Below are 27,838 nucleotides of genomic sequence, written 5' to 3' on the forward strand. Positions count from 1 at the left end.
TTGAAGTTCAAAAGTCACATAGCAAAAGTTGCAAATACAATTCAGAGGATAACTGCGATATTGAAACGAACCTTGACGTCTAATCTAAGGATAAGGGTCATTTTACCTCTTTATAAAGCTTTGATAAGAAGACACCTAGATTATTGTGTGCAGATTTTGTTTCCTGGATTGTGTGCAGATTTGGTTTCCAAGGGGGGTAAAGAAGCTGTGAAAAGGTGCAAAGAAGAGTTACGAAGATTATATCTGGATTATGGAATTTAAATTATAAGGACAGATTGTGAGTATGTGGATTACAGATGCTCGTTAACAGAAGAAAGAGGGGTGATATGATAGAAGTCTATAAACTTTTGAATAGGTGTTATAGGATATCGTCTGATGAAATTTTCTGTTACATGGAAGGGGAAGAGAGAAGACCGGGGCATCCATGGAAGTTAAGTTTGTTCACAGCCAAGAAAGGGTAAGAGCTAGTTTTTCTCTGATATAGCAATGAGTGAGTGGAATTGTTTGCCTTTAGGGGAAGTGAGTGAGTGCATCTAGTGTGAATGAATTTAAGGGAAGGTATGACAGCTGGTTTGGGTGAATTATAGCCTCCCTCGATGAGTCCTTGACTCCCTGGAGGTTTCAGATAATAATAATAACATAAAATAATAAAATTCTAATATTTTGACAAAACATTTTCAATATCAATATAAAGTCAATTCTTGCAAAAGAAAAATTAGAAATCTTAATTTAAAACAAAAGAAACATATTGCAATAAGATGTTGAAAGTTTATTTTTCGCTTGGTTAGACTATAATAAATTTAGTTTAATCCTTCAGTTTAGTTTAAATTTAGTTCCACTTGGGCCTGGCTCCCACAAGAGACCTCAATAAAGGTCGAAACTAGTCTGGGTAGTGACCCTTCCCTTAATGCATAACATTATACATATCCGCAAGGAGATGTGTTTTGCATTATGGGAGATACTGAGATAGTAGTGATGTTAGCTTGCTCCACTTTTGCAACGAGTTACCTGGTGTTGTACTACCTTACTCCAGTCATGAAGATACTTTCAGGCGCAAACTTTGTTTGCTCACACTTGGATAAAGGATTAAACTAAATTTATTATATTGCAATAGTATTTTTAGATGTCCATACACACTATGCTCTCCCCAGAAACTTACAGCACATCTCTCCCAACTGCTGAGCTGTGTCGAGTTGCACTGACTGTTAAGAGATAAATTCATAATGCACAGTTAACAGAAGCAACTGACAGATTTACTTTCTCAAGTGATCAGGAGGTTCTTTGCTTTATGAAAATTTAAACTCTTATATACAGGTAAGAACCTCGGTAGCTCAGTCAGTATAGACAAGGCCCTTTGGTCAGAAAGTCCTGGGTTCAAATCCCGTTCATGATGCGAGGACCCTTTATCTGGCCTCTTTCAACTAAAAGTGGGTTAGCCAGTCTCATATGGAGGTAGAGGGTTTTTCACCTGGAAACTCAGGTTTTACGTCCCTCAGAACAGGCAAACCAGCCTCATGAACACACATTTACAGACATTCCCTCCCTGGAATAAGGATTAACCAACCTATTCCATAGAATTTTGGTTTCGAAAGCATGGTGAAGTGTGGGTCTAAGTGCAAACGTAAATCAGACGGATAGATATACAGGTAACAGATGGGTACATGTGTATTATTTGACCATTTGATGGGTATGAACAAATTTGTGTCACTGGGACTATGCAATTGATCTACCTTTATTTATGCATATTTTTAAGCCTAAAAATACACACTAAAGTAGGCCATTATACCATAGGCATAATTTTTAGGAACAAGGAGTCCATAAGTAAATAGAAGTTTGAAGATGGCTGATCTAATCTAACTGTTAGCGCATCCACTAATGTGTGATAGGTTTACAAAGTATCACACATTAGTGGATGGAAAGGCAGGATAGGCTGTGAACCTATGAACTCTGAATAATAAACTTCAAGAAAAAAGTTTCTTGAAGTTTCAAGACTTATCAGATACGTCTTCAGGATAAGGCCTGCCAGCCTGGCTGGCCGAGTAGTGAGCATATCCACTCTCCAGCAATGGTGGCGGGTGGTAGATGGCATTGGTGTTGTTGTGGTTAGCTGTAGTTAAGTGTATTGAGTGGCGGAGACAGAACTGTAGAGTAGGTGTCCTCTCTTGATGAGTCTTTGGACTCCCTGGAGGCAGTGGCATATTTAGGTATTTTCCACCCCTAGGCCCGCAGAAAATGCCGCCCCTCATATTTAATGAACATGTTGATTCACATATCATAAATTCATAATATAAATAACTATATACATATATTATGACTCACCCAAAATGTCCTAAAATATTCTACATCTTGCCGCTCACTCGGTGAAGGTATTTATCACGTCCTCATAGTCCAGTGCCCTTGTAATATCGCTCTCAATTTGTAGAACTGCCAAGTTGCTGAGCCTTTCTTCTGTCATAGTTGTTCAATGGTAGTCCTTCAACATTTTGAGGGCAGAAAACGATCGTTCAGCTGAGCAATTTGTTGCCATCTTACACAGAAAAATTGTAACAGCAGTGTCCAGATTGGGATATATACACTATAGGGCTTCCTGTTGAATTTTCTGTGAAAGTTGTAGGAATGTATTTATTTCTAGGCCATTTGATTTCAGGTGCACTCTGAAGTGCAGACATTTGTTTACAAATTCAGGTTCAATATCAGTCGAAAAGTGTTCTTGAAGTTTTTTGCCTCTTTTATGATGTCCTTTTAACATATCACATGCATTGTTGTGAGAAACCGGAACTCCTTCAAGAGGTTTTCATACGACACTTTTCTTTGATTTATTTAGAATGAGAGCCTGTGCAAAATTTTGTCATAAGTATCAGTTTTGAAACTGACTGATGGATTGCACTCTTCATTTTCGTTACTTTCATCTGTGCTGTCATCAAAAAACCTGGTGGGCTTTTTCTTCCTCTTTTTCTCTTTCTCATATAAGTCAACTCCACCAAGCTTCTTTCCCTGTTTTTCATAGGATTCATGCTTCCTTGGACAGAGGAGAAGGATACACAGTAATATACTTGGATATCGCAAAGGCTTTTGATAGAGTACCTCATGATAAGTTGACAGTCAAACTAGAGCAGATGGGGTTGGATATTAGATTAGTGCATTGGATTGGAGATTGGCTATCTGATAGGTATCAACAAGTTGTGTATGGGGGTGCGATATCCAGGAAAAGGAAAGTCACTAGTGGAGTGCCTCAGGGGTCTGTTTTAGGGCCATTACTGTTTAACTTGTATATTAATGATATTGGCGAAGATTTGGATGGAGATATTCAGTTGTTTGCAGATGATGCAAAGTTGGGACAAACCATAAAGAGTAGTGAAGATGTTGTGGCCTTACAAGAATACTTGAATAAATTGAGTGATTGGGGATGTGAGTTGAATGTTGCAAAATGTAAGGTTTTAAAATTTGGAAAACAAAGATGGGATGCAGAATTTATGCTTGGTGAGAATATATTGTTGGAGGTAGAGGAAATAAGAGATCTGGGGGGTGATAGTGGATAAGGATCTAAAATTTAGGGGACACGTCGCCAAAATTGTGAAAACAACACAAAGGCTTCTGGGAATGATGCGGAGGACACTGATGTGTAGAAGTAGGGAGATTCTTGTTCTGTTGTATAAGACTTTGATTAAGCCACACATGGACTATTATGCCCAGATTTGGTCACCGGGTTTTCAGAAGGATGAAGAGATGTTGGAAAGGGTCCAAAGGTGACTGACTAAGGTAGTTTCTGACCTCTGGAATGTCAAGTACGAGGAAAGATTGAGAAGATGTAATTTGCAGAGTCTGGTGGACGGGAGGAAGAGGGGAGATATGATAGAGACCTACAAGTTGGTAAGGGGTTGTTATAAGATCAATGGTGGAGAAGTTCTACAGAGAATAGTGGGAGATCAGGGGAGAACCAGAGGTCATCCCTGGAAACTGTATAAAGAGGGTGTGAGTAAAGGAGTGAGGGGCAGGATTTTTTCGTGCAGAGTTGTGAATGATTGGAATGCCTTGCCTGAGAGTGTGGTATCTGCAAGGAGTTTGAGTGTGTTTAAGACACGGTATGATGAGATGTGTGTGTGATAAAAGGACCTCCCAGATGAGTCTTGGACTCCATGAGGTCTTGGGGTAATAATAATAATAATAATAATAATAATAATAATAATAGAGTAACTCTAGTTCTTTGAAATATTTTTCAAGGGACCCATACAGTCCACACACTGTTCCTATATCAATTTTACACTTTGTAATTTCTTGCTTGTGGCATTCTTTCTTGCGAGAATATCACCCCATAGGCAGGTCATGATCCCAATGTCCAGTGACTGAAGTTGCCATGGAATCCCATTTGCTTCACATCGCATAACTTTCTTCTGTGGTGTCATTTTCAATTTCAGACAAAGTGGAAATTATTTTCTTCCATCCCTCATGAAGACCGACAGGCATCATCATCACGAGCTGACCAATGAGTAGGTGAAGGACGTTTGATTACTTTTGCAGAAGAACATTCCACCGGTGTGTTGAAGATGTGAAAAATATGTACATTTTCTGAGGGACATCAAAAAATGTGGAAGAGTACCGACAGGATTCGGCAATGCAAGTATACCAATTAGAGACAGAGAATGTCCAGTGCACGGTGTGAATTCTACCAATGGATTTATTTCAAGAATTCTTGCTTGTAGTCCTGTGTACTTGCCTGACATGTTACTAGCATTATCATATGCCTGCCCTCAGCAATTTGCTACATCAATTCCAAGCTCGTTTAGTGAAGTCAAAACCGCCTCTTGTAACTCTTCAGATTTGTGACTTACTTTAGGAATGAAATGCAAGAAACGCTCCACAGGAGTTCCATGTTCTTTCAGATATTGTACAATGAAGGACAGCTGATCAACATGAGACAAGTCTGGTGTTGATTCAACACTTATGGAATAGTACTTAGCTATTTTATGTTCTTCCACAATAAATTTGATCACTTTCTCACCCATTATTTTAATAAATTCCTCAAACGTGGCAAAGGAAAGATAGGAAACGAAACCTTTTCCTTTTTTTTCCTGCTTTTGGCAATGTGCTCAGCAAGAAAGGATCAAAGTCACTAATTAACTCTTGACACATCATTACATTTCCATTATGCACAGAACTGAAAATGTCATCCTTTCCCCTCAAAGCAATTCTTCTACTGGCCAGTGTTTTTACAATTGCAACTACTCGTTTTAACACCGCCTTCCAGTACTTAATTTCTTCTTCCGGTTGCTAAGTTATTTGTAAGTCAATTCTCCCTGCAAGATTTGCTCTTTGTTTCAGAGCTATCAGACAGTTCGTATGACTAGTTGCTTTTTCGTGATGACTCACTCGTGCTTCTGCATTTTTCCAGTCATTAAATCCACTGACAAAGTGACTATCGTCAGCTCCCCCTCCACCAAAAAGGCGACAAGGCACACAGAAGATCTTTCTGGTACTAGGAGAGTAAAGAAGAAAATCTCTTATTATTATTTTGCCATTAATCAGATTCCTCTCAATGAGTCTCTTAGAAACATTTCTTACTTTGTCAGGATAAGCTCTTTGTGATTTTGAAAGATCACTGTCTAAATTTTGTGGAAACCCATTAACTGCGATATACTCGCGTGTTAAGTCATTTAGAATCCACTCAGCTGGGTCATTACTCACTATCACCTATGCTGCCAAATTGTTGGGATTTGGTGTAGGCACATCATTTGAAACAGATTCAATTTCCATCTCCTCAACCACCTCTTGTTCTTTTTCCAAATCACAATTACTATTACCAGATACCGACACAAAAAAACTGTCCAGTTTTCTTGTCTTTGATACTACTTCGTTAATTTCGCTTCCTTTTCTTTTCTCCTCTTCTTATATTCACTACCACTAAATCGGTTTCTACCGTCACTCATTTTAAAATTTAAATAGTAATTTAAAACACACAGGAAGTATCAGAATGATTTACACAATTTAAAACTTTTTTAAAAGCAAAACAATAAAACAGTATTACCTCCACTCTGATGGCAACGTATGACAAGCGCACTAAAAACTCTAAAAATAATTTCAGATTTAGCACGTCTTAACTGCCACAAATATATCAGGATACTGAACTAAAGAGTTGAAGGAAATGCAACAATTAACAACCTTAATTTGAATTCGAAATAATAAAGAAGGAAAAGTTGTTACAGTTAGTAAGAATAATACTGACACAAAATTAATTAGCATCAATCCAGGGACAGCTCGTGCATAGGCACTACAGAACTGCAGCGCTCCTCATTTTTCTCAATATATAAATATATTTATTAATTTATTTATATTTGCTTGTAATATTTAATTTTATTTTTAAGTAATTTTGAATTATACTAAACTGTATAATTTTATCGATAATAAACAATATTTTTTCATGTCTAATTTTTTTTTTTTAATTTTTACCGTAATTTTGATATTTTATCCAAACACGCATACACTGTACTTACAGTGTGTATATATATTTCGAAAGTTGCAGCACCCCTACGATTTCAAGCCATGAGCCGCCAATGCATCAATCTCTCCCGACCACGATCCCTATTGTCTTTGTGTCCAGTTACCGAGTATATGCGGCATATAAGTTACATGTTATAATTACAAAAATGAGAACCTGGAAATTTCTGCCGCCCTTCAAAATTTGCTGCTGTAGGCCTGGGCCTACACGGCCTATACCTGAACACGCCACTGCCTGGAGGTGTCACGTAATAATAATAATAAAATTATAAATTTGAAAAAAAGCTTACCTTAACAGTGATATCTAAAGTAACAACTGTAATGCATAGAATGAACTTAAACTAGATGGTGAACACAGCATTGAGCTATGCAAGTCTTTTGATGTATACCAACCAAAGCTGGTTTAAAATGAGACCTTGGTTTTCTTTATACTGGTTGGATAACGTAGAATCTACCCACATACTTAGTGAATTCAACATATGGCATTCCTGTGAGCCACCGAAAAAAAAAAAAAAAAGTTTTAGCAGCTACAGTCAGCTTATGCAATCATCATTATCATCATCAAATTCCTGCCATGTACCCTCAAGGGGTGTACAGGACATGACAGTACTACATGAAAAAATTACATCGTTACTAACTTCCTATCTACAATTATGCAATTACTAAAACTTAAATTAATCCTGTCTGTACAAGAAATAAAGAAAAACTCTCAATGGCTAGGAAATTTTAAATTTTCAAAATTGCTTGGCATATTGGACAACAATTTATAGAAGGCAATGATTTTGGACATAATGAAATGTTCTTAGATTCTCCTCCTTCAACATTTCTATCTACCTACATACTTAGTGAATTCAACATATGGCATTCCTGTGAGCCACCGAAAAAAAAAAAAAAAAAGTTTTAGCAGCTACAGTCAGCTTATGCAATCATCATCATCATCAAATTCCTGCCATGTACCCTCAAGGGGTGTACAGGATATGACAGTACTACATGAAAAATTTACATCGTTACTAACTTCATATCTACAATTATGCAATTACTAAAACTTAAATTAATCCTGTCTGTACAAGAAATAAAGAAAAACTCTCAATGGCTAGGAAATTTTAAATTTTCAAAATTGCTTGGCATATTAGACAACAATTTATAGAAGGTGATGATTTTGGACATAATGAAATGTTCTTAGATTCTCCTCCTTCAACATTTCCTCAATCTATGTTTCTGCTCTGAAGTCACTGTTTTCCTTTCTCTTGAGACTAATTAATCTCTTCGCAAGCAGCTGCTGTCAACCATCAAGAGTCTTTCCTACCCTGTTTTTTTAATGCAAAATGCACGAGAGAAGAAATGTTAAGTGAAAAAACCATTTGATAACTCTTCTTTCATGCTATATTCATAACTGGCATAATGATTAATTTCTATCACTTGATTAGATATAGGTGGGTAATTTTTTTTTCCATGTGATACTCATCCACAAAAAGTTTTTTTTGCAAACCTATATAGTAAAAGTACACATGCCAGCCACTGAAATTGAAAGCTTTATGCAGACATATGTAAATGTCACTTATGCAGTGTGTATGCAAAATACAGTAATACCCCGAAGTTATGCGGTAGGTGGGACCAACAAAAAGCGCGTAAGTCGAATTCGCGTAACTCGGGGTATAATTTTGCATGTAATTTATATATACAAACATACAATTGGGACCAAAGGTTGACAAAAACACCTATATTTTTTAAGAAATATAATCATAATTGTAGTTTTTCGTACATAAAAAAAAGAAAGTTATTTCAATATCGATGGTTTCATAAAATCTAATAGATTCATCTGACGGCATAATGTCTTTTTCTTGTCATGCAAAATTTCTTCATAGAAAGCCAGTGATTTTTTTATTCCTTGCCTTGTGACTACAATTCGTTCCTCATTAGAATCTATGTCCTCCAAAATCTGTAAACCTTTCTTAATTAAGCTGAGACTTTCTGTTAATTTTGCAATTGTCATGTGCTTTTCTGGTGAAACTGGATCTAAGGTTTCGGTCTCTTCAGTAGCGAAGAGTCTCCGATATGGGAGACTTTTTGCTACTGAAGGGTATCTCCGATATCAGAGACACCCCAAGAATCTCCGATAATCCTTACAGCATCTAAAACATTAAACCGTTTCCAAAACTGTTTAACAGACAGTTGCTCATTTTGCTTCATAGCTTCATTCAGACTTGCAAATGAATGCTGTGTGTAGTACGCTTCGAATGTTTTTCTTTTCTTGCTAGCTGTAGAAGAATCAGACTTGCTTCTTTTGGGCAACATTATTATTTTTTATGTGATAAAATTTTTATCAAGAACATAACATTAAACAATCGCAAGGTTTGTAGACTATAAAAATCGTGTATGAATGGAGACCGCGCGAAACATGTCAGTGCTTGTTCACAACATGTGCGACACTGCCGAATGCGGCTAGCACCTGAAAGATACGACTAGTGGTGAGGCGTGACAGGAATACGTACATATAAGAAACCGCCTAACTCCGGATTCGTGTAAGTCGGGGTATGACTGTACTTGGTCATTCATGTCACCATGTGTTCTAGGCAACTATTTCAGAATGTTACTCAGTAATTATTAATAGTGTTCATCGCAAGAGGAAAAACCAAGGATTTTTTGGACTTTAATGAAGGGCTAATTGTAGGTGCTCATCTCGCTGAGCCATGATTTTGAAAACAGCAAAGCTAACTGATTTCTCAAAAGGTAAGATATCCACAAGGTGTTTAATCAGTGGAAAAATAATCCACATTGCTTGTCTAAGAGGCATAACTGTAGTCCTAAGAAAGTCTCTCTAAGGAATGAAATCAACATCGTCTGAGAAGGCATGCACACAAACAGAACTCTGTGTGCAGAAATTGACCGAAGCATTTAATGAAGGCTGTTTCTGACCCATATATCACTAAAACTATGCACAGGGAATTGAAGATTAGTACTGGCAGTCACATGTCTATATGAAAACCACTGATTTCTGCAAAGAACCAGAAAGTTCATCTACAGTGGTGTCAGGAATACTGTGACTGGACACCGGAAGACTGGGAAAAAAGTCGTGGTTGAACAAGTCACAGTACACCTTGTTCTGTACCAACAGTAGGCAAAGAGTTTGGCAGGAGCCCCATGAAGCAATGAACCCAGCTTGCCTCTTAAACACAACTCAAGGTTCCGGAGGTGATGTCATGATGTGGGACATGTTCTGTTGTTATGGAACAGGTCCCCCCTGATATTGCAGGAAGGCCAGGTGTCCTCCAAGGAATATCCAAACACTGTTGCTGATCAAGTCCATCCTACAATGTTGACTTTTTTATCCAGCAGGTGACAGTTGTTTCATGGATGATAATGCTACTGTCCATCATGCAAGAATTGTGCAACAAGCATGATAGCAACTTTCACCATCACCATCTGGATCTCAATCCTATTGAGAATGTATGGAATATGATAGAAAAACAGATCTGGGAGCATAATCTTCTTTCGTCAAATATGAGAAGGATATAGAGGATATAAAGGATTTTCTAGCGAATGCCTAATATCTTGTAAACATAGATGCAATCCAACACCTTGGAATCTATGACAAACCACAGATGTGCTGTAATTCAGGCTAAAGGAGTCCAACACAGTATTAAGTAAAAGTTTCTAATTCAGTGGCTGGTACATGTACCTTAGTATGGTGGGTAGGCTAAAGTTTTTTTCTACTTTTATTATTTTTTTTTATTTTTTATTTATTTTTTACATAATCTGGAAACCCTGCTCTAGAGACTAAACATGTAACTTTTTCAAGCCATTTCAGGTCTGCAATAAGCAGGGAAGTGGTTTCACACATCTGGTGATGAAATTCATTTCCTATCTAAAGAGATTCCAAAACATCCAAGTTCAAGATTTGAATCTACAGATTCAAATGGAGAGTAAATATGCCAACAACTTTGCCAACCAGGCCAGCAAATCAAATGCATACTGCATATGCCAAATGCAGCTTCAAAGAAATAAGCAGAAATGTACTGCAGATAAAGGCTGTAGTGATAAATTTGTGATTATTTCTTTGAAGCTGTATTTGGCATATGCAGTATGCGTTAGATTTATTGACAAAGTGGTCAGCATATCTACTCTCCACTCCAACTAATAATCTGAAAGTTCAAATCTTGCCATGGGATTTGATGTTTAGGATTGTCTTTAGGTAGGAGATGAATTTCATTGCCTGGTGTGTGTGTGTGTGTGTGTGTGTGTGTGTGTGTGTGAGAGAGAGAGAGAGAGAGAGAGAGAGAGAGAAACAACTTCCCTGCTTATAGGAGACCTGAAATGGCTTGAAGAAGTTCCATGTTTGGTTTCTAGAGCAGGGTTTCCAGACTATGTAAAAAAAATAAAAAATAGAAAAAATAAAAAATTAATAAAACTAGAAAAAAAACTTTAGCCTACCCACCATACTAAAGTATATGTATCAGCCTTTGAATTAGAAACTTTTATTTAATACTGTATTGGAAATCCTTGAGCCCATGTTTAGCATAATAGCATGTGCATCGCCATATGCTGTGTTCCTCTATGGAGGAAAAAAAAAGTATGGCAATTTGCAAATACATATTTAAATGAATATAGAAACAATTTACCTCAGCTTCAAACTCTGCATACTACTGATTTTGTTCTCTCTCTCTTTCTGTCTGCAAACAGAACAGTAAGGAAGAATAGATCCCATCTCCAGTGCAGAAATCCTGAAATATTTAATACTCAAGAAATACCCAGTACCAAAATGTATATGTTTGCAATCTTTTGGTGAGTGGATTGACAAAGAAAAAGTACACAAATAGCACATCACACCAAGATGCATTATTCAAAGAACCACCTGTTTTAATTACCAGTGCAGACTGCTACACACCATAAAGGCATTTAAGAGACTGCCATATCACAGGTAAATAAATAGGCTGAATAACAAACCAGTAGAAAAAGATTAATATGATTTGAACATTATCTAAGTCTATTTCATTATTTCATTTCATTTCTGTGTGCAGCAATTGACTGAAGCATTTAATGAAGACAATTCCTGATCCATATAACAAACTGCAAGAAAAATAGGAATAAGCTATGCCATATAATACATACATCAACAGAAAGTTTCATACATAAGAGGAGATGAATTATTATTCCATCCTTTCTTTTCATCGTTCATCAGTTTCCCATATTCCCCTCCCCTCAAGTATTTGTTTTCAGTGCAGAAGTATTAATGATTTTGATAACACAGTTTGTCCCAGAAACAGATATTATTTATAACATTGTTACCTCTCAAAAATAATATTTATTCAGTGAAACATGCAAAGGATTTATATTGTGATCTATCTGTGATAAAAGAAGATTCTTCTTTATCATAGAGCAAGATCCAATAAAAACCCAATGTTTTTAATTTAATTTTTTATTATGATATTGCATAAGACTTGTTTAAATTCTGGAAGGATGGATCTATCTCCACAGAAAACAAAGTTGAAAATTTTAGATGCAGCTGTTTTTCCAACAGTGACTTATGGATGTGAGACTTGGAACCTAAAGAAGTCTGATAGGAAAAGGATAGCTGCTTTTGAGATGTGGTGTAACGAAAGGCTGTTGAGGATATCATATACTGAAAGGCAGACAAATGGATGGGTGCTAGAAAGGATCAGTAGAACTTTAAGGCCCATTAAGGATAGTTACAGAAAAAAGTTGAAATAATTTGGACACATTGAAAGGATGGAAGGAGGACTTCTCAAACAGTAATAGAAGGTAAAGTTCCTGGAAAAAGAGGAGAGGTACACCGTCAATGAGATGAATAGGCGTGTCTGGAGTGACTGATCTTCAGAGAGTTGAAGCCTCCAGAAAAGCATACAACAGGACCATCTGGAAAGTACTGGTGTGGCACATCACCGAGCATCTGAGTGACCATATGGCATCTGATGATGTCCAATGAATAGACAGATGGAGATAGCATGAAGAAATGTATGAAAAATCTTAATAGAAATTTTTTAATGGAATAATCAGTTGTATATTCAACTTCCCTACAAAGAAAACATTTAATAAAAATTAAGACATCATAAAGCAAAATGTTTAATAAACAATTATTCAATATTATAATTTTATAAATTTTAATATTAGAAAAATAAATTTTTACCAAAAAATTTGTATGAGGAGACATAGTAATACGATAGTGACTAAGTCTTTTAGCATTATTGCTGTTGGGAATACAGGGTGGAAGTGGATTTTCACCAGGATACATTCCATGACGTATACCTGAACGGCGAGCTTTGGCACTACATCTACAAAGGGGACCATCATTCATCTGTAAAGCAAAAAATAAATAAAATTGTTTCATATTTATGTGATTTGATACTTACTGCTGGAATAACTGAAATTCAGTTTTTAAAATTTATGACCTCTTTCAACCTCAGGAAAACTAGACATAGGCACCATCAATGTACAACAAAAGCATCAACAGAAAAGTGGTTTATTGTCAGAAAGGAAAGCATGTTGACATCGTTGGCATTACTGAGACAAAGATAACATAAACAGATAAAATCCCACACAATAAGTATAAGATGAATTTGAACAAATTACTAAATAACAGAATAGCAAGTATTGAAAGAAATGAGACCTCAGTAAAGGTAGAAATCAGTCTCGGAGAGAACCTTCTCATAATATTTTTGCATTATGAAAATAGTGAGGCAACTGATGCAAAGTCGGTGGCCTTACAAACAGAGCATTCGTAAAGATACTTTTTTCTTTGCTTACACTTGGGTAAAGGATTAAAACAAGAGCTATAATTTCAAGTCAAATATAATACTTCGTAACCCTGTGATAAATATTTTTACAATTATCCCTAAGTATTTAATGATTTCCAGATTATGTAATAATATGGTGATACAAGTGCATCATTTTACTTCTTGTACATAGAAAATAGATGAATATGAATTGATTTAGCCTTCATATTGTCATGGATATAGATTCCACTTATTAGACCTCAATAAAGGTCATTTTCCATGTTTTTGCATTATGGGATACTGAAGCCAAGGATGTAAAGTCAAGAGATTCTATATACAAGAAGACTAGTTCTGAAGATATTTCATGTGCCAGCTATGTTTGCTTATGCCTGGGTAAAGAATTGAAACAAGAATATAATTTGACAAGTATAATATACCCAAATTATATGATATACAGGGATCAAAATTAAAGTGTCCCTGTTTGAAGTTTTCTGGAGTGCCATCCAGTGATCTAAATGCTGCAAAACTTTGCAAGAATGTGAAGCAGTTCTGCAAATGTGATATCTGAGAATAAAAAAAAAAAAAAAGTTGTTCCAAATTCACCACCATAGGGCATTGTAAACACCAAATACATGGAATTTGCATATCACACAACTATGCAGCTGCCAGGAAGATATAAAAAGATAGACAGAATTTTTCCCTTCGTTCTGGTTGTTAATATCATTCACAGTGATAGTACTAACCTTGCGCCAACATGATTAGCTCGTGAAGTTGTATCTAAACAAGTTGCAAGCTTTTCCACTTGGTTATATTATAAATTAAAGATGCCAAGAAATTATATTCTTGGTTTCATCCTTTATCAAAGAAGCAAACAAAGTTAGCACATGAAATAACTTCATGACAGGGCAACTCGTATATACAGGCTAATGACTTCACATCGATTGCCTTAGTATCCCATAATGCAATGCACATACCCTAACAGACATATATAATGCTATTCATTATGGGAAGGGCCACCATCCAGACTAGTTTCGACCTTTACTGAGGTCTCATCAGTGGGAGCCAGACTCAGAAGTGATACCAAGGTTGAAGTAATGCAGAAGATGAAACTAAGAATATAATTTCTTGGCATCTTTAATTTATACCTAAACAAGTGCAATGCTGTTGCTGAACTCTGTGAATTTTATTGCCTGAATAAATGCTGATGAGGTCCACTATATCTATGTGCTCTGAGACAAATGATTACTCATTTTGAAGAAATGGGATAGTTGGGAGTTAGACCTGGCAGAGGTTGCAAACCAGTGCATTCAGAACAAGGGAATGAAGTTGCTACTGCCATTGTGGAGCAGGCCATAAATAACAGTGTTGGTTCCTGCAGTGTATGTATTGTATCAAGACATGGATGTGTCTTACACAGATAACTTCTACCCAACACTATTCCCACCCTATCACATCCAGGTGGCTCCATTGCATCATCACCCACAGAAAAAGCCAATCTCTTGGCTTCACATTTTGCTTCCAATGCATGCATAACTAACAATGGTAAATGCTCCCCCCCTTCCGACCATTCCAGATGCTCAACATACAATTCCCCCTATATCCTTTTGCCAGAAAGAGATCAGAAAAATACTGTCCAAATTTTCACAAAAACATCTCCTGGCCTTGACTGACATCCCTCCAGTTTTCCTGAAAATTTGTGTATCAGAACTGACTCCTATCCTATGTCGCCTATATATACTCTCTTACTCCACTAGTATTATCTATCCCATAGCCTGGAAACTGGCCTATATTCAACCCATTCCCAAGAAGGGTGACAAGTCACTGCCATCCAACTAACACCCTATCTCGCTCACCTCAGTCCTGTCTAAAGTAATGGAAAAAATCATCAATTCCCAACTCCTACACTACCTTGAAGGCACCCACCTAATAAATGACCACCAGTATAGATTCCGTCGCTGCTGTTCAACAGGAGATCTGCTCACATATGTCAACCATCTCTGGACAAATGCCATAGAGAAGTTTGGGGAATCTCAAATGGTTGCACTTGATATCACCAAAGCTTTTGACCGGGTCTGGCACAAAGGCTTACTAAGCAAACTACCATCGTTTGGTCTGTTCCAGGACTTCTTTAGTTGGATTGCCAGCTTTCTGTTTGGATGCACACTATGTGTGGTGGTGGATGGTTCCTTATCTTCTCACCATTCAACTAATGCCTGGGTTTCACAAGATTCTGTCCTCTCACCAACCTTCTTTCTGCTATATATCAATGACCTACTTCAGTTGACCTCCAACCCAATACAGTTTTGCAGATGACAGCATATTGCACTTCTCCCTTTGATTTGATAAACCTTACTCTACACAACTCACCTTAACCTACAGAACATCAACCATCACCTCACTCAATTCTGATCTCCAAGCCTCCAATGAGATTCAGATAATCTCATCAATTTCAATGCTAATAAAACCCAGTTCTGTCTTATGTCTCAGTATTATTTTTGACAACACCCAAATTGCCAGACTATTTGAGATTTCTCTTCTTGGAATTACCCTTAGAGCAAGCCTCGCCTGGCATAAACCATTGCATCCTCCACTTCTAAAAAAACTAGGATTTCTCTTTTGCTCAAGACGTTACTTCACTCCTGAACAGCTGTTAAGTTCATACAAATTGCAAATCTGCCCAGCTATTGAAAACTGCTCTCACATGTGGTGGGGACTCCTAAAAGCTCCCTCAAAATGTTTGACTCAATACAGAGGAGAGCAATTAGACTTATTAACCCATCTCTTCCTAACTCACCCCCCCCCACAACTTTCACATAGACATTTGATTTCCACACTGTGTATTCTACAATTTCCATGAAAAATGTTCATCTGAAATAGCATCAATAATTCCCGCACATAGTACTAACTTGTTGGAACATACACGGTTGTTGCTCAACCTTGAAAACCACAGAACAGGTTTCTTTTCCTCCTCCTTACATCCTGGCAAATGCTGTATTGTAGAACAGTCTTCCCCCTGTTGTGTTCCCAAGGAATACAGTTTTTTAAATCGAATGTAAACACGTTCTTCCTTTCCCAACTTACTACCTATATATATATATATAGTACTAATGTACTATAGGTTGATCAACCAACCTCTCATGTATGGGCTCAACATAAAAAAATAAGATAAAATAAAAAAATAACACAACTGTCTGGAAAATTATGCATTTTTACCCATTCATGATAACGCTGACACGAGAGTTGCACCTGCATAAATTTGAAAGTCTTCTGACATTCGCTTTAACATTGCTTGCGCAAGTGGAGTTGGATGATGTATGGTTGTGGATGATTTTGTGGGGAGATGGAGCTCACTTTCACCTGAATGAAGTTGTGAATCCCCACAATTGCTGGGTATGGACTATGCATAACCCACATTCAGTCTATCAAATTCCTTTGCATTTACCCAAAGTTACTGTCTAGTGTGAGTTTATAGCTTTGTCTATCATTGGACCATTCTTCTTTCAGGATATTTACCAGTTGGGCCCTGTGACCTGCTCAGTTACTAGTGTAGTAACTGAGCAGGTCAAAGGGCCCAGTATATCTTTACAGTATCTCTATCTCACAATATCTCTACAGAAGTAGAGATATTGTGACATAATAAGCAATTTTGTTGTGCAACAGTATGAATGTACATGGATTCAGTCATATTCATGCAGGATGGGATCACAACACAGATCAGTCAATCCATACAGGAAGTTCTTCAGAAACATTTCATGAAAGCCAGTGTGATCAGCCCTGTTTCCCACTGTATGACCACCTTGTTCACCTGATCTGACCCCCTGTGAGTTATGGCTCTGGGATTTCTCAAAGATAGGGTTTATCGGGATCATCCTGATAAACTTGCCCGCACTGAAAGACAACATTACGTAGCATGTGCACAACATGAGTCATCCCAACCAGCTGAGTTCTGCTGTTGAACACACTGTGCAAAGCATGCATTTTGTGGCTTAGCAGGAAGGGCAGCACATTGAACAGTATAACCCATTAATGCATAATGGAAGTGAATGAAAATGTGTTATTTATGCTTGTGTCGCTCTCCTTGCACACACAGGAAAATTACTACATCTACATTCAGTACATACAGTGTCCACTGGTGGTGAATTTTGGAACTACTTTTTTTTTCTTCAGATATTGCTGTAGCATGATGCACAATGTATTCCTGCAAAGTTTCGCAGCATTTGGATCACTGGTTGATGCTCTACAAGGCCTTAAATAGGGATACTTTAATTTTGATCACCCTGTATACACACACACAGACACACACACACACACACACACACACACACACACACACACACACACACACACACACACATATCCTAAAATCCTAATATACACCCCCAACTCAACATCACGAGAGTTCAAGATCGGTTCTGTCAACATAAGAAGCCTGAATGGTAAAGAAATGGAGCTAGCTGAGGAATTGAATAAGTACCAAATCGACATAATAGGGGTGACTGAAACAAAAAAGGTTGAAAAACTGGATCTTTCTGACCAATAAATGCAAAATGCTATATTCAGGCAATGACAATCAAGGAAAAGAAGAAGTAGCCATAGTATTCACCACTAAATATGAGGCTAATCTTCTTGAATAGCAGGCAGTCACAAGTAGTCACAGAATGGGGAACTGGACAATGAGACTTATTTGTGCCTATGGTCCCACAGAAGGTTCTACTAAGGTAGAAATAGAAGAATTTTTTGAGGCTTTAGAGAAAGCAACTGACACAATGAAAAATAAAAAGGTGGTCCTTGTTAGGGATCTAAATGGCAGAGTAGGAAATGACTGCCAGACATACAAAAATATTTTGGGAAAATTTGGAGAAAAGAACAAAGCTAATAATAATGGCAAATACCTGTTGGATTTCTACTCAGGACATGGACTGGTTATTACTAACACAATGTTCCAAATAAAAATGTGCACAAATTCACATGGAGAGAAGAGGCAAGGAATAAGAAAAGTCTCATTGACTATGTTATTGTTGATAGTGATGTTTTCTACCAGGTGAAGGGCACCAGATTGTACAGAGGATTTGAAATTGGAAGCGATCACGATTTAGTCTTGAGCAGAATAAAATTGAATTTCATATTGAAAAGAAGAACATTATTATTATTATAATCCAGTCCTCCATGGAGTCAAAAGACTTATCGCAGGAGGTCGTTTTTAGGAAATACAGTCTATCATACCACTCCTTGAACCCATTAACCGTCCCCACTCCAACCACTCTCTCAGGCAATGCATTCCAAGGTTCAACTACCCCTCCACCTCTTGTGCATAGCCTCCTTTGGTAACTTCCAGGGATGGCCCCTTGTCATCGCTCCTTCCTGCATTCCACCAAGTGAAAAAACTCTCCAATGTCTACCCTGTAACTGCCTCTCAACAGTTTAAAAGTCTCGATCATATCACCTCTCCATCTTCTATCCACCAAACTCTGCAGTCCACATTCCCTCAGTCGATCCTCATAACTCATATTGTACAGTCCTGAAACCATCTTTGTTATCTGCCTCTGTACCCTTTCCACAGTCAATTTATCCCTTTAAAATCCTGGGTACCAAATCTGAGAACAATAGTCTAAGTGTGGTCTGATCAGGGCCTTATACAATGGAATGATAACTCTTTTATCTCTGCAGGTCAGTATCCTTATCAGTATTGCAGCAATCCTCTGAGTTACCCTCACCACCTTTGCAAAATGTTCCCTGAATTTCAGTTTTCTATCAATCATTACCCCCAGATCTCTTGTCTTCCCTACCTCCTCCAATCGAGTAGGCCTCCTCCCATCGATGGATCCCAAACATCAAGACTTTACATTTTGCTGCATTGAACCGACAACCCCATTTATTTGCCCATCTGGCTGGTTTATTCAAATCCTCTTGCAGGGCTGCCACATCTACACTATTACTGATAACCTTTCCCAACTTCACATCATCCGCAAACAACTGAATGTCCCCTTGCAATCCATTGACAATATCACTGATATAAAGATTGAACAATACAGGTCCCAGTACTGAGCCCTGTGGAACCCCCACTTGTAATCTTCTGCTTCCTTGATATTGCCCCATCATACACAACTCTCTGATACCTATCAGACAACCAATCCTGAATCCATTTGACTATCCCTACATTTAAACCCATGTGCTGCAACTTAAATATCAGCTTATCATGTGGCATCCTGTCAAACGACTTTGCACAATCCAGAAAAAATGGCAGTATATGCCTTTCCCTCATCAACTACTCTTGTTACTTTATTATAAAAGACAATCATATTACTAAAGCAAGGGCACCCCTTAACAAATCCATGTTGATTCTCACAGATAACATTACCCTCATCTATCCAACATGTATATAGTCCCTCACTAATTTCTCCAAGACCTTAACAACTACTGATGACCACAAACAGACCTATAATTAGACACTTCCAGTCTGCTACTGCCCTTATGCAGCGGCACTATCTTACCTTCCTTCCATTCCCTGGGTACCTTTCCTTCAGCCAGACTTTATTGAAAAGCAAGGTCAACGGAGCTGTCAGATCTTTAGCATATGCTCTCAAAACCTGTGGTGAAATACCATTCAGTCCAACAGCTTTATTGGTATCCAGAGTACTCAGTATGTCCTCTGCATCAGTCACTCTATTTTCATTTTTATCCCACAATGACATTCTTCCACAATCGTTTCTCCGCCTACTGGCCACATAGCTAAAAAATTCCCTAAGATTTTCTTTGGATCGCAGTGCCAATCTCTTCTCATATTCCAGTTTTGCCTTGCTCACCATTCTGGTCACTATCCTGGCCTGCATCTTATATTCTTCTTGTATCTGTCCTCCACTCCTTTCCTTGATCTTCCATAATCTCTTTTTCAACTGCAGTTCCTGTTTGATATCGTTTGTCATCCACTTTACACCAAATTGTGTCAGCTTCTTCACCCATGGAATACAGCTTACTATTGCTGCTAATGAATATTCTTTCACAATTTCCCAAGCACTAATGATATCCTGGCATTCCAATTTTGCCCTCCATGGAACTGCCCCTAGTTGATACCTACGACTACTATAATCACCTGCCTTATAATTCTACATACGTTCCCTTTTCTTTGATACACTTGCATGTCTGTTCATCTTCCAAGTCAAAACCACATGGTCACTCTCTCCAACTGGTGGGAGAGATGTCATCTCATTTATTAACAGCTCTTCTGATGCTACGACCAAATCCAAAACTCTTGAACCTCTTGTTCTCTCCAACTCATGCTCCCGAAGGCATTTGTCCCTCAATAATTCCATAAATTCTATCCCCTTCTTACTACTTGCATTTTCCTCTTCCAAGCTTATACCACTGTAGTTAAAATCTCCCATAACAATCATTCTTCTTGCACTTGCCAAGCTCAACTACCTAACCATCTCCTGGTCCCCACCCTCTGTGCTCCCTGGTTTATAGCAACACCACAATAAATATCCTGTCTTGGCCACTTCTACCTCACACCATATGCTTTTAAAACCACTTGTGTCACTGCCTTCCAAAGCGTCTACTCTAAGAGGACAAAAGTCATCACTTATCATAAGCAGTACTCCACCACCACGTTTCCATTCTCTCCTCTTCTAGCATTCCTATACCTCTCTCTCATTCCCTCTCTCCTGCTGTTTCCATTCACTCCTCTTCTATCATTCCCAAAATGCTCTCCTCTGCTATCCTTCCCAAAACTCTGATTCGCCTTGCATTTATCTCTTCCATTCTCCTCATCTCATCTTTCATACTTCTCATCTCATTCACAAGACATTCCACCTGCTCTTTCAGCCCATCTATCTCCCTCTGCAAGTCAGACATTCTAAATCGAAATTCACTCTCCCAAACAAAACCACAGTCACTCATGCCTTCCACACTATTGACTATTATTTTCTCATTCATATTTTTTTCTTCATTCTCTCCTATCACACTACTTGTCTTCCGATATTCATTTCCCATTTCTAGAGCAACTAGGTCAGTTATTGATATATCTACTTCATTTATTTCCTCCCATTGCCTGCATATAAGAAAGTTTTAAAGCAAATAAAAGTTGAGCAGTTCTCAGATGTGAACTGCAGACTAAAATACACAAACATTATTCAAGAAAAAATGAAAGAGTTTGAGAAAAGGAACCAAACCTTGGAGACTCTGTGGCAAGCCCTCAAGAAAACACTGATTGATTCAGCCAGAGAGGTATGTGGTGAGTTTGTCTGCAAGGATAGAAAAATCAAAACTCCACGGTGGACATAGGAAGTTAAGAGGCAGTGAAGGAAAAGAAGAAAGCATATCAAAAGTTCCTGGCAAATAAGTCAGCTTGTGTTCTTATAGAATACAGAGACAAATGCAGGAAAGCTAAACACTGTGTAAAACTGGCTAAACAAAAGCCATGAGAGGACTTTGGCAAGAACTTAGAAAATAAATATCAAGAAGGTGGCAAAATATTCTGGAGGTTGTTGAAAAAGCTTAGAAATGGAGGAAAGAGTACTGTAAAAGGAGTTAGAGATGATACAGGCGACATGAAAATGGGAGAAAAAGATATCCTTGAAGTATGGAGTAATTACTTCGAAAACTTGCTTAATTAAACAATAAGTGACATCACAATGGTAAAAAACACTGACAAAGCATGCACTCAGGAATACGTCACCTTTTTTTTTTGCATTTTTATATCTGAATATTCAGAAATATCTGAATATTTCCATTTTTGGAAATTCAGTTGTATTTCCAAAAATGGAAATACAACTGAATGTGAGAATTACAGAGGTATATCCCTACTGAGTGTTCCTGGGAAGATCTATGCAAGTATACTTGAAAAACGGTTGAGAAGAATTGTGGAAGAAAAGCTTGGTGAAGAACAAGCTGGATTCAGGCCAAATAGAGGCTGTCAGGATCAGATCTTCACTTTACGACAAATAGTCGAGAAAGCATGGGAATATAACAAAGATCTGTATTTAAGTTTTGTCGATTTGGAAAAGGCATATGACAAGGTGCCAAGAGAGAGAAGCTATTCAATACGCTATAGTTATATGGTGTCAATGGGGCATTATATCAAGTAATACTTAGTCTTTATTTGAGTTGTAAGTCAGCAGTTAGAATTGAAGGAAGTACAGGAAGATGGTTTAATGTTAAATCTGGTGTGAGACAAGGATGTACATTATCCCCTCTGTTATTCATTATTTATATGGATCACATTATGAAGGAAAGTGGTATTAAACCTGATATCAAAATTGGAGATGTTAATGTCAGCTCTCTGCTTTATGCGGATGATGTTATACTTCTAAATAAATCCGCTACAAGTCTGCAAGATTCTCTGACTAAATTGAATAGCTGTTGTAATAGATATGGTATGAAGGTCAGCAATAAAAAGACAAAGACAATGAAAATAGGCAGAATCATTGAAAATGTCAACTGTGTTGTGAATGGAGAACCTGTGGAACAAGTAAAACATTTCAGCTACTTAGGCATGATTTTTACTGAAGAAGGTAAATTAAATATAGAAATAGACAACAGAATCAGCAAAGCTGGTATGGTGGGAAGTCAAATGAATAAATTCATATGGAATAAGAGAGAAATTAGTCGGAACACTAAATTAGCTGTATACAAAACAGTGTTCAAACTAGTTTTAACTTATGGATCTGAGAGATGGGTCAGAAGTAAAACACTTGACCAAACTAGAGACTGCAGATATAAGAGTCCTGAGAAAGATTAGGGGCACGAACAGATGACATCAATGGCAATATCATATTAAAAACGAGGATATCAGGAAAGAACTTGACATTGTCAGTATCGAGGAATGCGTTAGCAGAGCTGATCTCAGGTGGTATGGTCACTTAAACAGAATGGACGAGGAAAGATTAGCAGAACAAGTGTTCTTTGCCAGGTTGGCAGGAAAACGACCCAGAGGAAGACCAAGATAGAGGTGGATTGATATGGTAAAAAGTGCCTTAGAGGATAGAAATATAAGATCTGATAATATTGAAGTCTTGACAGGTAACTGATTTGGAGGAAAACTGTAGATAGGAAGTTAGCAATGATGTAAATTTTCATGTAGTACTATCATATCCTGTACACTCCTTGAGAGTACTTGGCAGGAATTTGATGATGATGATATACGTTCATGTTCATAGAAACTGCATCATATACTGTAACCATATTTTTTTGGTAATTAAATTTGAATGCTTAATTGAAAAGGGATAATAATACAATAGCTGTCACATATAATGAAGAAGGTAATATAACATTTTTATTTTTGATCAATATTTGGCTCTTTTTAGTACATGATGTAACATAATTATGAAATGACAACAAACTTGACAAATTTGCAAATATTTCAAAATGGAGTGGACAGTGATATTTTCACTGGAAAAACAAATACCAGTATCAAAATTTAGTTCAACTACACAGTTTTAGTAACATTCAAAGATAAAAATTCACTTTTTGCTGTTTAGTACTTTGTGAATGTCTTTTCTCTCCTTCATTACAGATCAGCAAGGCATTGACAAAATCAATTTCCTGATGGATGCAACTTTCAACTCATGGTTCCATACCCTTATGATGGCTTCTTGGAGCTCCTGAAGTGTTTTTGTCTTCTTCTTCTTGTGTTCAGTCTCCATTTGGAACCACAAATTTTCAATGGGGTTGAGATCTAGACTGTTTCCTAGCCACAGCAGTCACTGAATCGAGTATTCATTGAGCAACTTATTAACCTGAAACAAAAACTAAAGCTTTTTTTAAGTACTACAACTCAATTAGTATGGCACATTTTAGGGATATAATAGAATTACTTATACTTTTTGCTCTTGACAAGGGGCAGAGTCATCCTGAAAGATGCAGTTCGTCATTATGATAAAGTGGTCTCTGATGGTAGGCAGCAATTTCCTCATCTAAAATTTTCTGGTACACTTGTGCATTCACTAAACCTTTTGTGGAATGCAAGTGACCAATATCATGTTACAACATGCAGCTCCAGATCATCTGACTGGCTGAGAATTTGATTGTTGACACCAGACAGTCAGGGTTGAATTTTTCCCCTGATCATCTTCGAACTGTCTATCTGCTGTCGGCACCTGCATGTTAAAACTTTTTCTTGTTAGAAAAAATTACTCTTTTCCACTAATCAGGGAGGGGTCCATTTGACATTCTCTTTGCATTGAGTCAATCTCATTTTTTTGGTTAACAAGGACTTCTTTTTAGAGCACCTGCTCGAATGAGTCTTCTCCTGAGAGTTACAGAGCTTGCCACAACTCCCGTTTTTGTTTTTCTCAGTCCTTTTTCAGTTCTCTGGATGACACATGGCAATTTTTGAGGCAGAGCCACTTTAGAACTCGATCTTGGCATGGTGTAGATAGTGGCTTTCTTCCTGTCCCTTCTTCCTTTCAGCAGATCTTGTCTCCTACACTTTCGACAGCAGCCATACCAGTAGATTGACTACAGGACATCCTTTTAGCTATTTCATGAGAGAAATAGCCTTCTCTATTCAAAGCTTGAAATCATACTTTTTCTGTGAGGTGTTAACTGCACGTAACTAGCCATAACAATCTCAGCACAAAAATGAGAAAACTAACTCTTACTTCCTATTTATAGCATTAAAAATTCTGCTGCAAAGCAGCAACTATTACATTATACAGAAACCTGTGGGAATGATAGATGATGTAATACAACAAAATATCTAATGATAAAGCAATGAATATGACCATTTAATTACTAAAAACTACATTTATGTAAGGTGATATGGTTTCTATGAACATATTAGTCAAAATATTATGATCATTAGCATTATTTCATAATTGGCTATCCCACCCTGCCAGAAAGCACTCATATCATGGTGAAAGCCTGTGCATATAATACTGGATGTATATGATATCCTGTTTGTTCAAAGTTGCTAATCAACATGGGCAAAGAACGTGGAACTGATGACTTGAGTATAGGGTACCTGTTGAAGGATAGCAGTATATCTAGGAAACTGCCAATATTGTAGGATGTTTACAAATTTCTGCAATTAACGCATTCCAAGAGCAGAAGGATACTGGACAGAACAAAGAGTTTCTCTGCCAAATGTGGGTGCATATATCTCAACAGATGCTTGTAGTGTATGAAGGTTGTCTCACCTTGTGCAAGCACAGACAAAAAAACTACAAAACAGCTGACAGTGGAATTTAACCAAGGAATAAATGGTAGTGTTTCCTAGACAATTTAACATATCCTCCTCCATATGAGTCTTTAAAGTAGGCTCATTCAAGGTGCCCATGGTTTATGACTAATCATTACACATCTATAGTTTCTATCTGAGAGACATCACTGGACCTGAAAAATAGAAAAAGTTGTCTTTTCAGATGAATCCTATTTCCTGCTATCCCTTATGGATGGAAGGTGGGACAGTTAGGCAAAAACTTCAGGAGAGAAATCACTCTGATGTTATGGTCCAGCAAACAAAGGCAGGAGGTGACACATTATAGAATGGAAATTTCTTGGATCCTGATACTCACGGACCATACCATGAATGCTAAAAGAATACCATACCATGAATGGAAAAATAAGTACTTATTCATTGCAGCTAATTGTTTTTCCCCCATCTCAGTCTTCCCAAATGACACAGGTGTTTTCCAGGAGTAATACCCATGCCACACTGCCAGTATTGTTCAACAGTGGTTTGCTAAATGACAGTAGCTTTCAGGTGTTACTGGTTAACAAATCACTGAATCTGAATCCTACTAAACATCTTTGAGGATTACATGTACTAAAAGATAAGATTTTGAATTTTTCACCCTTAACCGTCACAGATATAGAAGTAACCCCAATGATGTGGTACAATATACTTCCTGCACTGTTCAAAGTCTTATGGAGTTCATGTTACTTAAGGCAGAGGATGGATGGATATTATTATTATTATTATTATTTGATGCCTCCAGGGAGTCCAAGGACTCATCGAGGGGAGGGTACCTGCTCTACAACTCTGTCTCCACTACTAAATACACCAACTGACCGCAACTGCACTAATGCCATCTAATGCCGACCACCACAACTGGTATTTCCACAGACGCTCACAAACATCCATGCCCATGGTGGGATTCGAATCCGCAGCCTTTTGGCTGGAGAGCGGATATGCTAACCACTCCGCCAGCCAGGCTGAATGACAGTAGCTTTCAGGTGTTACTGGTTAACAAATCACTGAATCTGAATCCGACTAAACATCTTTGAGGATTACATGTACTAAAAGATAAGATTTTGAATTTTTCACCCTTAACCGTCACAGATATACAGGAAGTAACCCCAATGATGTGGTACAATATACTTCCTGCAATGTTCAAAGTCTTATGGAGTTCATGTTACTTAAGGTAGAGGATGGATGGATATTATTATTATTATTTGATGCATCCAGGGAGTCCAAGGACTCATCAAGGGGAGGGTACCTGCTCTACAACTCTGTCTCCACTACTAAATACACCAACTGACCGCAACTACACTAATGCCATCTAATGCTGACCACCACAACTGGTATTTCCACAGACGCTCACAAACATCCATGCCCATGGTGGGATTCGAATCCGCAGCCTTTTGGCTGGAGAGCGGATATGCTAACCACTCTGCCAGCCAGGCCAGCTGGCAGAGTGGTTATACTGGAAGATGGTTGGATGTCAAATAGGATTGAAGGTTGTGTGTTATCTACACAATTATTCATCATCCAGATAATCATGTTATGATGGAAAGTGGTGGCATTAAACATGATATCAAAACCATATGTATTAAACCCAGCTCTTTACTTTATGGGGGAGGATAGTATATTCCTAAATAAATCTACAACAAAATCTTCAGGACTCTAAACTAAAGCAACTACAATAAATATTTTGTAAGAAAATCAACAATAAGATAAATTTTAAAAAATTTTGTAATTTTTTTTCTTATTCCCTGAAGAAAGTAGAAAGCTCAATCAGCTCTGACTAGCTAACTTTTGAAAATCAATGGGTGTCCAATTCCACTCTTAGCCATCAACAATAACTCATTGCTACTGGTGATTTTGAAAGCAATGAAGTTAGAGAGTACGGTAGACAATTGCAGCCATTCTATTATATATTATTATTATTACATCACACCTCCAGGGAGGCTGAAGACTCATCGAGAGAGGGCATCTACTCTACAACTCTTCGTCTCACTACTCCACCAACCTTCATCATCTAACACCAACACCATCTACTGCTGACTACCACCACTAGTACTTTCACAGACAATTACAACATCCATGCCCATAGCGGGATTCGAACCCGCAGCCTTTTGGCTGGAGAGCAGATATGCTAATCACTCGGCCAACCAGGGCGAAATTTTGAGATCCTTAACTCTAATTCATATCATAGATAGTCCCCCACTCTCACATGCATACAAAAGATTTAACCCAGCTGAAAAAATGGCTGGAAAAAGTATCCTCTAGTCAAAGACTAGAATCAGACATATAATGGCTTTTGTTCAAGGCAGTCTAGCATTATTCATTCAAGTCTGTCAAAAGTTTACAAAGGCATCCTTCAAATTTAACAATAAAGAGATAAAACTATGAAAAATAAGTAATGTGGAAAATATCATAATTCTTCATAATAGAG

At 37.6% G+C, this 27,838-nt stretch overlaps 1 protein-coding gene across 4 annotated transcripts in view; it reads right to left on the reverse strand.

Moving 5' to 3' along the window:
• The window catches only part of drosha (ribonuclease 3 drosha), a 454,213-nt gene that overhangs the window by 299,590 nt on the left and 126,785 nt on the right, over positions 1-27,838 (reverse strand). For all 4 annotated transcript variants that reach the window (XM_090395920.1, XM_090395901.1, XM_090395928.1 and 1 more), the window contains one exon: positions 12,638-12,805. In XM_090395920.1, coding sequence (XP_090252046.1) covers positions 12,638-12,805 — 168 coding nt within the window. The remainder of the gene's footprint in view (positions 1-12,637; positions 12,806-27,838) is intronic.

Source organism: Typopeltis vanoorti, chromosome 1 (genome assembly GCF_054136105.1).
Source record: "Typopeltis vanoorti isolate ZY-2024b chromosome 1, IOZ_Tvanoo_1.0, whole genome shotgun sequence".
Classification (NCBI taxonomy): Eukaryota; Metazoa; Arthropoda; class Arachnida; order Uropygi; family Thelyphonidae; genus Typopeltis; species Typopeltis vanoorti.